This window comes from Anolis carolinensis, chromosome 3 (genome assembly GCF_035594765.1).
Source record: "Anolis carolinensis isolate JA03-04 chromosome 3, rAnoCar3.1.pri, whole genome shotgun sequence".
Lineage (NCBI taxonomy): Eukaryota > Metazoa > Chordata > Lepidosauria > Squamata > Dactyloidae > Anolis > Anolis carolinensis.
In genome coordinates, this window is record NC_085843.1 from 176,821,158 (window position 1) to 176,835,033 (window position 13,876).

General features: G+C 42.6%; 2 protein-coding genes across 5 annotated transcripts in view; both read right to left on the bottom strand.

Moving 5' to 3' along the window:
* LOC134297668 (uncharacterized) overlaps positions 1–13,876 on the bottom strand; it is a 345,438-nt gene that overhangs the window by 129,621 nt on the left and 201,941 nt on the right. The window lies entirely within an intron of this gene.
* Positions 1–13,876, bottom strand: part of prxl2a (peroxiredoxin like 2A) — a 68,441-nt gene that overhangs the window by 36,198 nt on the left and 18,367 nt on the right. The window contains exon 1 of one of the 4 annotated variants that reach the window (XM_016995531.2): positions 12,452–12,707. The exons of 1 other annotated variant lie outside the window; for it this stretch is intronic. In XM_016995531.2, the coding sequence (XP_016851020.2) occupies positions 12,452–12,692 (241 nt within the window). In that variant the 5' untranslated portion in view covers positions 12,693–12,707. Of the gene's footprint in view, positions 1–12,451; positions 12,708–13,876 lie in introns of those variants that run through there. 2 more of the 4 variants (XM_008115801.2, XM_016995533.2) reach the window with 2 other exon arrangements.

Here is a 13,876-nt window from a genome sequence, read left to right on the forward strand (position 1 = left end):
ATATGATGTGTAAAAATGTGTAGTGCAGCCTTCTTCAACTCAGCACATTCTGGATGCATTGAACTACAACCTAAATCGCCCCATGTCAATATGGTCAATTTTCATGCTGACTAGAGATAATGGGATTTGTCACCCAACACAATTGGAGGATGCCGTGCAGGGAAAAGCTGATATAGTTTAACAGTATTGGGCACATGTCAGGCAAAACTAGGCTTGAATCCCCACAGAGCTATTATGTTCATAGCAGGGCACTGGACACCAGCCACATTCTCTCCCCTTAATCTAGCTCACAGGGTTGTTGTTGACAGTGAAATGAGATAGCCACCCAGTGTCACCTTAGATGACTTGAAGAATATGTAAAAGGCAAAGGAAGCAGGTCACAATGGTCAGAGGTACTTACCCAGAGCTTCAAAGAGTTCCTCTCCTCCCCCAGCAGAAAACAAGTCTCCATCACTTTCGCATCAGTGAAACTACTTTGTTGTTACTCATAGAATATTAAATGCACCCCACAGATGTTGCATTAGTCAGTAAAAGGGAATGCAAAAGCACCCAGCTTCTTTTAATCAGACATTTAAGCTACATGGAGAACAATTAAGCAGGTCTATTAGCTATTAATAACACTTCGATCAGATGATTCACTATCCATCATCATAAATCCAACTGGGTACGTGATTCTCCTGCATGTCTTTCCCACGCCTTCCCCCATGGCAAAGCCTCAGCTGGAGCAGTCCTATAAACACCAAAGACCCAAGAGCAAATTTAAAATGCATATGTACACTAAGCATCTACAAACAAAACAGTCCATACCCCAAAACCACACATACAGTGGCATTTAAATATCACGTTTATATCCACAGGACTGTATAGCTATTTTTTTGGCTTACATGCACACAAATCCCATACAACTAGGACAGGGCAGAATGCTTGCCAGGCCTAACATTTCTAGTTAAACTGTTAAAGGATCTCAATGTAGATGCATTTACTGGTAAAATATTTGACACAGACCAGATCAGACTACCTCAAGCTGTACTGGAATCCCATCATCCTCAGCCAGCATTGCCATTCCATGTCTGTGACAATGGTTTCATGACTAGTTTGAACCACACTAAATTCCAAAAAGATCAATATGAGGCCAAACTACACAGCTGCCACTTACAGCTTCTGGGCCTTTAAAAGTGGCCTGTTATACAGCAATCAATCATTGAAATCTACAGAGCCATGACTTTATTAGGGCAGAAGTAAAGCACGTACAACTCCTATCTATTTTTGCACTCTCCTGAGATCTACCCTCAGCACTGTGAAAAAGGCAAAATTTTATCTATCAAGTGGCTTTCCCCTTTAAAACAATGCATATGGATTTCACCTTCCAGAAAACTCCTAGAACTAATCTGCTTGTAAACAAAGTGCATAAGTTATTGTTGTTGTGTATGTTGGGGATGGTGATGAATTGTTAGACCTACAGTAGAGTCTCACTTATCCAACATAAACGGGCCGGCAGAATGTTGGATAAGCGAAAATGTTGGATAATAAGGAGGCATTAAGGGAAAGCCTATTAAATGTCAAATTGTGTTATGATTTTGCAAATTAAGCACCAAAAATATGTTTTACAACAAATCGACAGAAAAAGCAGTCCAAAACATGGTAACATTATGTAGTAATTACTGTATTTATGAATTTAGCACCAAAACATCACAATATATTGAAAACACTGACTACAAAAATATTGGCTACTAAAAATTTACTAGAAATATAGAATTGCATAAAATGAACTTACAGTAACAAGATTGTCAGAAATTAAATCCATAAAAAGTTCAATCCTTGCGGTGTATAGAGAAACAGTTTTGGATCGGGGGCAGGAGGCAAACTGTGTTGAATAATCCAGAACGTTGGATAAGCGAATGTTGGATAAGGAAGACTCTACTGTATTTCCAGTTTTCAACCCATAAATAAAAAAGATCATGGGGAAGATGCTGCAAAAACACTTGTTGCCCGCTTTACTTTTGAAACACTCCACTAGATATTTGGCACACTTAATTTTTGACTGACCAAATTCCAGTGTGTTTGGTTATTATGAAATATACCACCTTTAGCACAAATACTGAGCTCCAGTTTACAGAAGCCTTTGGCTTTGCTGCCATGTAGAAGAAAGAATCTCATTACATTAGATTAGGCAAACATGGATTGGGCTGTTTCTAACACACCACTCCTTACACAATGGTTTTATACTACCTCTCAATTGGATTGAGGTCATAAAAGATTTAATTTCCAGCTCAGTTCTCTTTGTCTCACAAAACACATGAGAATATTTATAATCAGGAAGAGACAGAGAATTCAAGGCAGCTATCCAATTACTCCTCCAGTACCCTGTTATAAAGTTGTCACTGCGACACACTAAACTACAGAAATAAAAAAGACTATGGTTGGTATTAATTCCATCAAGCCAGAAAAGACATCCTGCAAAAATTTTGAGTTTTTATTGTTTTTGTCAAGCTCTGCAAGACAAGATTTTTAAAAAGACAAAAACCAATCAAGTTATCTCAATTAATATCTTTGCATTTTTAAAAGTATACTGGTATACAACCTTATCAAGATCAAAGATCAATAGCAGAGAAGTATCTGAAAATTGCAAGGGAATCTTTAAGTGAGGTTTGCAACTCTACGCTTTGACAATGTGTGAATAGCACATTGCTGTGCAGAGGCAATAATTTGAATACCTAACATAAAACTATAATTTATCATGGAATTTGTAACACTGATTAATTATTATTACATTTATTCTTCAGTGTAATTGTATTTGTTAATCTCTATATCAACTATTTAGCTGTTAATGTATATGTATATGTGTGTGTGTGTGTGTGTATATATATATATATATTTGGGGGACAACCCATCTGTGTAAACAAGAGACAGAATTGATTCAAAAACAAGCAGGCAATACATCTGACAAGTTTGTTCTTGATCCCAGAAAAGTGCAATTACTCATGAAAAGTATCGGCTCATCAGCATGATTAACAAACAGAACTTAATAAATGACTCAGCAAAACATTTTACTTTTGCATTCTTAAAGTGTCCCAACATGAAACTGAGTTAAATTGCCACCTTGCATGCTAATTTATTTATTAAATTCAGTTGGTTAATCTAATAAATATGTTTGCATGTTATATGTTATTGAGATACAGAATTAAATGGGTTCATTCTTTTTTTACATTTTAAAAATTACTCCAGTGAGCTCAAGGCAGCATGCAGCATATCTTTTCCCTCATCACCCATTTTTATCTCAAGAACTGTTTTCTAGATAGATCAGGTTGAAAAAGAGGTGTAAGCTTCCCTAGTAGGTTAAAGGGTTGAGTATTTGAATCGGATTCTTTCTATAAATGGTCCGTTTGACCATTGTGATGTGAGGTACATTTTAAAAAATTCAGTCAGTCCTCCACTTTTGCAGGGGTTAGGAGTGCAGACCTCCCTGCAAAAAAGAAAAAAGTGACTATCCTGGGGTAGACATGGGGCACTTCTGTGGTCCCCAGGAGGGGCTACCCAACATGTTAACGGGGTTTCCACACCATGCTGTCTTTTTCTCTTGACACTCAGAAATAAGTCGCTCTGATCCGTTCCGACTTTGACACCATATTAACGGCAGTCTCTGAGGATGTATCGAGTGCACCTGCTTGTCCAGTTTTGTTGGATTCATTTCAATTGGTTGAGCTCGAGGATGTGGACAAGATCCTTCGAGAGGCGAGATCAACCACATGCATCCTGGACCCCTGCCCATCCTGGCTGGTGAGAGAAGCCAGAGGGGGTTTGGCCGAGTGGGTGAAGGTGATGGTGAATGCCTCCCTTCAGGAAGGCAAGTTTCCCGCGAGCCTAAAAATGGCTGTGATCAAGCCGCTGTTGAAAAAGCCATCACTGGTCCACTCAATTTGGAAACTTTCAGCCTATCTCCAATCTCCCCTATTTGGGCAAGGTCTTGGAACATGTGGTTGCCTCGCAGCTCCAGGGATTCTTGGTTGACACTGATTTTCTGGATCCGGCACAGTCTGGCTTCAGACCGGGGCATGGTACCGAGACAGCCTTGGTCGCCTTAGTCGATGATCTTCGCCGGGAGCTGGACAGGGGGAGTGTGTCCCTGCTGGTTCTGCTGGTCCTCTCAGCGGCCTTCGATACCGTCAATCACGGTATCCTTCTGGGACGCCTCGCGGGAATGGGACTTGGAGGTACTGTTCTGCAGTGGCTCCACTCAAATGGTGTCATTGGGGGACGCCTGCTCGGCCCCACAACCATTGACTTGTGGGGTCCCGCAGGGCTCTGTGTTGTCTCCCATGTTGTTTAACATCTACATAAAGCCGCTGGGAGAGATCATCAGGAGTTTCGGGGTCCGGTGTCATCTGTACGCAGGTGATGTCCAGCTCTGTCCCTCCTTCCCACCTGTCACTAAGGAGGCTGTTCAGGTCCTGAACCGGTGCTTGGCCGCTGTGTCGGACTGGATGAGGGCCAACAAATTGAAACTGAATCCAGACAAGACAGAGGTCTTCCTGGTCAGTTGGAAGGCCGAATAGGGTATAGGGTTACAGCCTGTGCTGGATGGGGTCACACTCCCCCTGAAGGCTCAGGTTCGCAGTCTGGGGGTGATCCTAGACTCATCGTTGAGCCTGGAGCCCCAGGTCTCAGCGGTGGCTAGGGGAGGCTTCGCACAGTTAAAACTTGTGCGACAGCTGCGACCGTACCTTGGGAAGCCAGACTTGGCCACGGTGGTCCACACTCTCATTACATCCCGTTTAGATTACTGCAACGCACTCTATGTGGGGCTGCCTTTGAAGACTGTTTGGAAGCTTCAATTAGTCCAACGGGAGGCTGGCAGGTTAATAACTGGAGCGGCGTACAGTTAATAACTGGAGTGGCAGGTTAATAACTGGAATGGCATACCACTCCCCTGTTATGCCAGCTCCACTGGCTGCCAATTAGCTACCAAGCACAATTCAAGGTGCTGGCTTTAGCCTATAAAGCTCTAAACAGTTCTGACCCAGCTTATCTGTCCAAACGTGTCTCCTGCTACGACCCACCTCGAAGCTTAAGATCATCAGATGAGGTCCTGCTCACGGTCCCGTCAGCCTCACAGGTGCAGCTGGCGGGGACGAGAGACAGGGCCTTTTCAGTAGTGGCTCCCCACCTATGGAACGCCCTCCCCGGTGAAGTCAGGCAGGCTCCCTCCCTCCTATCCTTCCGTAGGAAGGTTAAAACTTGGTTGCGGGGCCAGGTTTTCGAATAACAATTAGCAGCATTAATTACTATTATGTACGCTGGAACTCAATTGACAGACCCAGTCTTTTAAACTTGAACACGCCTATCTGTATTTTATAATGCGTTTTATGACTGTCTTATGTAAATTAATTTTTTAACTGATTTATAGTGTATTGTGCATTTATATGTGTGTTTTATTGTAAGCCGCCCTGAGTCCCCTGTTCGGTGAGAAGGGCGGGATATAAATATTGTAATAAATAAATATAAATAATTATTCAAGATCTGTGGATCAGATCAAGTATGGTTGGGATCCATGGCGCAGGTGAAGTAGTGATGATGATTCTGTCAGCTCCCCCTGCAAATTGTGTGTGCCTGTTGTGCACTGGCAAAGGAAGGGAGGTACTAGGGTGAATGAGACTCGGTGCCACAACTAAGGAGCTGGATGAGGTTGATGGGGAAGAGGGTCTTCTCTCAACAGCGGAATTCAGGACAAATGCTGAGCAGTCACCTGAGTAGCCTGACACTTTGGATCTCACTGCTGCTAAGTAGGAACCAGGCACTTCTACATGGAAGTACCTGAGTCAGGGCAGGATGAGACTGTTCAGGGTGAAGAGCAGAAGCTTACTTGCCCCGCCCGGCTCCAGTTAAGGGTCGATGCCATTCAGCTGTGAAGGGGATATGGGGCAGGATATAAGAATAAAGTTATTATTATAAGATCCAATCTGCTGGCTCAGATGAGGGTCTCACAGTTGTAAGGGCTTTCAAAGCAACATAAATAACTGGTGTCTGTAGTAGCCATTTGCTGGGAGCAATGTCTTGTAATAGATGTGCCTTGGACTACATGTTTGGATCTTGACTTGGACATTTGATGAGACACCCTGCTATTGACATAGTGGAAAGCACCGTGGACAACTTTCTTGTTTTGACCCTCTGTTTGGACTGATTACTGTGTTAACTTTCGGACTGTGTCTGACTATCGTGCTTGGAGAACAGCTTTACAGCGTGACACCCACAGAAAGAAGAAGAGGCCTTGTGAACCACCACCAGTTCACTTACCCTGGTGAGATTAGATCAGCCCCTCCCTCCTGTCCTTTAGAAAGATGGTAAAGACCTGGCTGTGGGACCAAGCCTTTGGGGCAGTGCAATGAGGCAATAATAGGAAACCTATTCTGCTGACTGGAGCCCGCATGGTGTCATGAGTTGGTTTTAACAGCTGATTTTAAAGTACAGTAGAGTTTCATTTATCCAAGTTTCTGGATTACCCAAGCCATTTTTGTAGTCAAATGTTTTCAATATATCGTGATATTTTGGTGCTAAATTCGTAAATACAGTAATTACAACATAACATTACTGCGTATTGAACTACTTTTTCTGTCAAATTTGTTGTATAACATGTTTTGGTGCTTAATTTGTAAAATCATAACCTAATTTGATGTTTAATAGGCTTTTCCTTAATCCCTCCTTATTATCCAAGATATTCACTTATCCAAGCTTCTGCCGGCCCATTTAGCTTGGATAAGTGAGACTCTACTGTAGATATAACTTGGTTGTTGTATGTTTTCCGAGCTGTATGGCCATGTTCCAGAAGTATTCTCTCCCTACGTTTCGCCCACATCTATGGCAGGCATCCTCGGAGGTTGTGAGGTATGGAGAAACTTAGTTTCTCCATTCCTCACAACCTCTGAGGATGCCTGCCATAGATGTGGGCGAAACGTAGGGAGAGAATACTTCTGGAACATGGCCATACAGCCTGGAAAACATACAACAACCCTGTGATCCCAGCCACGAAAGCCTTCGACAACACATAGATATAACTTGTTTTAATGTTTCATGTTTTAATGTTTTTAATCTTTTAATGTTTGTGTAAATTTATAATTTATGTCCTGGCATGGAATGCTTGCTGTATATATGTTGTGCTCAGCCCTGAGTCCCCTTCGGGGTGAGAAGGGTGGAATATAAATGTTTAAATAAATAAACAAATAAAATAAGTAGCATGCAGGAAGGGAAGCTGTGATCCACAGGACAGGTGAAATGATGACAGTGTTCTTCACTTGTCTCTTCCTGTGTGCCTCTGTGTGTTTCACTTGGGCAAAGGAAGGGAGATACTGGGTCAAAAAGGCATATGCAGCATGCCCAGTTCCTGAAGATGGTTCTGCCCTGTGAACATTCACAAGGAAGCCCCATCCTCTGGAGGTGAGCGAGGAGGAGTCATCATTGCCCCACTGCTCACTGTCTGCGTTTGGGCTGCCTTGAATATTCAGAGATACTGGGATATAATACTTAGATTGGATTGGGAGCCAGTGTGATATAGTGGTTTGACTACAAACTCACTCTGGAGTCCAGGATTTGAATTTCCGCTCAGCTATGGAAACTTACTGGGATGGCCCTGGGGAAGTTATACACTTTTAGCCCCAGAAAGCTCCAAGGTAACTTTGCTCTAAGTTGGAAGTGACTTGAAAGCACACAACAATAACAACAAATTCTGTCTCCTGATAATGAACTTTTAATCTATGTTTATTCAGTCTGCAAACTGCTTTTCCGGTTAAGTTGAATAATTGGTAAACAATTCAACTTCCAACACAAGAAAAACTAAGCAACAATGTATACATGTAAGGATAGTTGAGGCAAAAGGTTGGCCTACCTTCATCCTTTATATGTAAAATTTAGATCTCAGACAAGGAATGTGTGGACCTCCCAATGGTGCTGGACTCACTCCCCAGAATCCCACATGGGCTATGCTGACCACAGCTAATGAGAGCTCACCAATTTTGGCTAAATATAGGCTGTACAAAGTTAACAAGTCCATGTGTTGTTTTGAGAAAGAGAACTGTCATGAATTTAATAATATGCTTTTGGGTCAGCAGGCTTGTAGCCTCACTAAAATTTGTATATATTCATTAGTATATACTTAAAGATACAGTACTGTATTAAGAAATGCACTGATCTTAGAGTGAATCACCAACATGCTTTGTTGATTATGCTTAATCCTGTGTTTCTTTACTGAGAAGTAAATCCCACTGATTTCAGTATTGAGCCAAAATATTTGATAGGGGGCAGAAAGTTAAGAACAGCAAGTTTCTGAGAATCAGTAAACATTCCTTCTCACATTCATACTCAGAGGACAAAACCTGTCTAGGTTGTTTCAACTTAAAACTAATAGAAAACGTAGTTGTTTAGTAAGCCCTTGGTATCCTCTGCAGCTTAGTTCCAGAATCCCTACAGATACAAAATTTATGGGTGCTAAAGTTCCATTATAAATCTACAATTGTATAGTAAAATGGTGTCCCTGATTTTTAAAAAAGGCTTGCTTTTGGATTTTTAAAAAAAGTATTTTCAAGATGTGGATGACTGAATTTGTGGGCACAGAGAGTCAACTGTTCTCCTTCTGAACAATAAGCATATCTCTATTGCTGTAAGAATTCTGAGGCCCCTTCTACACTGACATATACAATCCAGATTATATGGCAGTGTAGACTCATATCATCCAGTTCAAAGGAGATAATGTGGATTATTTGATTTGATAATCTGGATTATACAGCAGTGTAGAAGGAGCCTGAGTCAAGGCATACAGAGGGTGGTTTACACTAAAAATCAATCTTCATGTATAAAGGAAGGGGAGACATGTTATCAATATACCTGCAAGCCAAGAAAGCACACTTTCGTTTGTAAAGTGGTTTTTAAATGAGCAAGTTCACTCCTGGGCAATATCTGAATTAGGATCAACCACAATGACACAGAAGGATGAAAGCTTTTGAGATCCTTGGGGCTCTTCATCAAACTAGGCGTTACACAAAACAATACAAAAAAAAAAAGAGCAAGGCAACGAGTAAGAAAAATCAGGCACAATGCTTGGCCAGTTAGGTCTGGGTGAGATTCAGTTTCAAGTACTGTATGTTTAAAATAAGAGATTGGCGAGATTACAATAACATTTTAATCACATGCTTTTGAGGTGGGAAGTGAAAAGTCCATTTTAATTTTATTTTAATTACAGTGGGGAGGGTTGGAGAAGCTAGTTTTAACTGGTTTATATGGCAACATATGAGAAGATTGTTGTCTATTAAATTGTATAACAACACTTATATTGCTGAAAAATAATTTTTTAAAGATGGAGAACTATAGATTGAAACATTTGTCACTGTCAGGTAATGCTGTGTGGTGTAAAGGGCTGAGCATCAGATTATGACTCTGGAGGGTAGGGTTCAAATCCGCAGTCTGCCATGAAAACCCACTGGGTGACCTTGGGCAAGTCGTGTTCTCTCAGGCCCCTTCCACACTGCCATACAGTAACAAGGCAACGAAGGTGCCAGATTACATAAATAGCCAAAGAGAGGGTTTTGCTAACACCCACATACATGGTCTGTCCCAAAACCAATGAAAATGTTTTGACTGCTCAATGCAGAAGATCCAGGAAAAGAAAAAGGGCTGAGGCAGGTGGAGGGGGAACCCAGGCATATAGTGTGCCCTTTGCCAGTTGAGTCTGCACCTTTGTAGCTGTCAGTATGTTTGCAAAGCACTTCATAGTTTTTGCGTCTTGTCCCTGACGAAAATGCAGAGGAGTCTCTGGAGCAGCATTCTTCAGCTTCAAAATTAAGAATGATGTGGCTGTATGAAGGCTGCTCTGAAGGCATCCACCACATAGCCCTGACTTGGCTCTGTAATGCAATTTCTTTTCCCAAGCTCAAAACCCACCTCAACGCACAACATTATGGGATGAAAAACATCCCAGCAGCTGAGACAAGGGCTTTGAACCACATCTCAAGGGAAGACTTCCTCCACTGCAATGAAGAGTGGAGCAGCCACACTGTAATTGCTGCATTCGATCACAAGGAGCCTCTTTACAAAGGGAATAAACTCGTGGCTTGTTCTTGGCCTTGCAGCTCTTCTGATGTCTGTGGTGAAGTATCCAGGTGGTTCAGTTCACCTTAGAGGAGGTGGGATTTGCATATTCCTTTTTTGCACAGTCTGCCTGGGATTGAATTGTGCATCTTTTTTTGCTTGGGTGATAATAATAATAACTTTATTTTTATACCCCGCCCCATCTCCCCGAAGGGACTCAGGGCGGCTTACATGGGGCCTTGCCCGATAAAACAATCAAATATCAAAACACAGCAATAAAACAGTTATCCAATAAAAACATCAATTACAGTAAGAACAATTGTTAAAATCAACATAAAACATACAATATTAACACTGGAGACTAATTCATAGAACCCGGGCAAAGTGCAACATATGCCGAAATGGGGAAGGTAATTTCACAGTTGAAATGGACAAAGTGCAATATAGCATTGGCAACACCTCGAGAATGGGGCTATGGCTGGAGTTTTTATGTAGGTATCTATCCGAGTGTGTAGGTTTTTTGTAAACTCTATGGCCCAATTGTTGAATCACCTAAATAGAATCAGCCAGGTCTTGAAGCTGCAAGGGCATTAAATGCTAATCAAAGTGATTAATTGCAGCATTCACACCTGCCTCAAACAGGCAAGAGTTCTTTCTCCCACCCTGGACATTCTGCAGATATATAAACACCATTTGCCTAGTTTCCAACAGACCTCACAACCTCTGAGGGTGCCTGCCATAGATGTGGGCAAAACGTCACAAAGTAATACTTCTGGAACATGGCTATACAGCCCAAAAAACTCACAGCAACCCAATGACACATGTCCTTGTTCCATGGTTTATTTGGCAAGGCATGGATTAGAATAGATGAACCAGTGGGAGAGACTTCAGTTTCCACAGTTTTCACCAACAATCCAGGTCACACCCCCCCCCCCTTTTTAAAAAAAGTTCTTTGCCTGCTAGTTGCTGGTAGACCAAATTCATCACTTTTACTATGTCAGCTATTGCTGCTATTGCAATGTAAATTGGTAGAAATGTAGGTAATGATAGTGTGAATAATCAAAATTTGGTTGACATCATGCTTGCAGTTCTGGAGGGGCTTTAATTTTTGCTTCTCACAGGGCCCTTCCACACAGCTATATAACCCAAAATATTAAGGCAGAAAATCCCACAATATCTGCTTTTAACTGGGTTATCTGAATCCGCACTATCATATGCGGAAAACGTGGGATTTTGTTCAGCTGTATGGAAGGGGCCATAGACTTGGCATGGGGATTTGGTTAACCAGTTAAAACCCAGTGGCGCAGTGGGTTAAACTGCTGAGCTGCTTAACTTGCTGACGGAAAGGTCAGAGGTTTGAATTTGGGGAGCAGGATGAGCTGCCGCTGTTAGCCCCAGCTTCTGCCAAACTTAGCTTTATAACATTTGTAGCCATCCCAAACCCTCAATGGCTTTTGACTTGATGGTTGGTTACAGCACTGTAACTCATACCTGACTGAACATCACCAGGGTGTGGAATAAATTAATCTGATAAAAATGACAAGCCCTTTTTGATTCTGCTTGCATAGTGTTGTATTAATGGCCGTTACTTGTTTAAAAAAGTCCACCCTTCGTCCAGATTCAGATCCACAGATTTAACCATCTGCATTCTGGAGATAGGTAAAGGTTTTCCCCTGACATTAAGTTCAGTCGTGTCCGACTCTCGGGGTTGGTGCTCATCTCCATTTCTAAGCCAAAGAGCCAGCATTGTCCATAGACACCTCCAAGGTCATGTGTCCATCATGACTACATGGAACGCCATTACCTTCCCGCCGGAGGGGTACCTATTGATCTACACACATTTGGCATGTTTTTGAACTGCTATGTTGGCAGAAGTTGGAGCTAACAGCGGGCGCTAACTCCCCGCCCCGGATTCGAACCTATAACCTTTTAGTCCGCAAGTTGAGCAGCTCTGCGCTTTAACACGCTGTACCACCATATACACAAAAAGCAACGCTTTATTCACTACAGGCATGGGACTCCCCATACCTCACAACCCTCTCCCTCTTTGTTTCCTCCTTGAGACATAGATATGCATAAAGATGCAACTAACCAATAAGTAATCTAATGTAATAACTAATCACAGGTACAATAAGATCTTGCAGTATGGGTGGGTTTTGAATCCCCCAACATTCCCCCACCCTTTCCCCTCTAATGCAGCATCTTGAGATGCCTACAGTCCCAAGGGCAATCTAACCCTCCAGGCGTTGATTAGGCAGAGCCAAGGAAAACGAGGCCCTGCCTGCATGCCTGGAGGGAGGAGGGACATAGCCTCTCCTTCCACCAATGATGGATCTGAACCAAATTTCGCACACAGAACCCCCGGACCAGCAGTACTCACGCTCAGCGCGGCTCCCGCGGCTGCTTCTCCGGCGGGCGCCCCAGATACTCTGCGGCTGCCTCACTCCCCACACAGCGCGAGCCTTTATTATTGGCTCGCGGCTGGCCAATCGAGTCCCGGGATGTCGATCAGGAGCAGAAGGGAGAGCAGAGCGCGCCCAACACAGAACCCTTTGCACTACAGATCCCAGCGCCCCAGGCGGCGGAATCAATGCCGAGGCACGCTGGGAATCGCATGTCATCTTCTGGATTCACGTCTTCGTTCTAAAAGGTAGTCTCACTTGGAGTCTTCTTTTGTTTCTTCCTATCATTTATTATTTATTACCGACATTTATATCCCGCCCTTCTCACCCCGAAGGGGACTCAGGGCGGCTTATAAGTTATAGGTGCATCTATATTATATTATTGGTATAGCACTATATTGTACTGTAACACTATTCTGCAATATTATTAGTAATATTACATGTGATATATAACATACAATTATAATAGTGTATTATTATTATGTTGTATTACATTATAATATTATTAGACTACAACTCTTTTTTTAAGGGCTTCTATGAACTTGCAGATCAAAAGGTCGCAGGTTCGAATCTGGGGAGTGGAGTAGCCACCCGCTGTTAGCTCCAGCTTCTGCCAACCTAGCATTTCGAAAACATACAAATGTGAGTAGATCAATAGGTACCGCTCCAGCGGGAAGGTAACGGCGCCCCATGCAGTCATGCCGGCCACATGACCTTGGAGGTGTCTACGGACAACGCCGGCTCTTCAACTTAGAAATGGAGATGAGCACCAACCCACAGACACGACTGGACTTAACGTCAGGGGAAACCTTTACCTTTACCTATGTTGGCGCAAAGAACCTTAATAATGAGGTGGTCTATATTGCCCAATACAGCCCTCATCCAGAATTCCTTTTTAAAATAATATTTTAAATTATCATAGAATTATCTATGATACTAAGTCAGTGTTTTAACTGTACAAAATGCATATGGATTAACTACAACTGCCATCATGTCAGGTGAACCCCAAAAAACTCCATCAGTGATTCAAGTTTGTTATGTTGGGCAAGTTTGCTCTAGAGCAGACATGGACAAACTTCGGTCCTCCAAGTGTTTTAGACTACAACGACCTCTGAACAATAAATACATATCTTCGGAATTGAGGGAGCTGAAGTCCAAAACACCTAGAGGGCCGAAGTTTGTTCTTGCCTGCTCTAGATGCATCATTGGTGGGGTTCAGTGTGCTCTCTGGCAGTAGGGTAAACTACAACTCCCACTATGTTGAGTCAGTCCCCTCAAACCCCTTCAGTAGGTTGAGTTAGTCATAGGGATTCCCTGTGCCAGGTTTGGTCCAGGTCCATCATTGGGGAGGTCACCAATGGTTTTGGGTGAACTCGGGACCGGCCCGAGGAAATTTAAAGGGG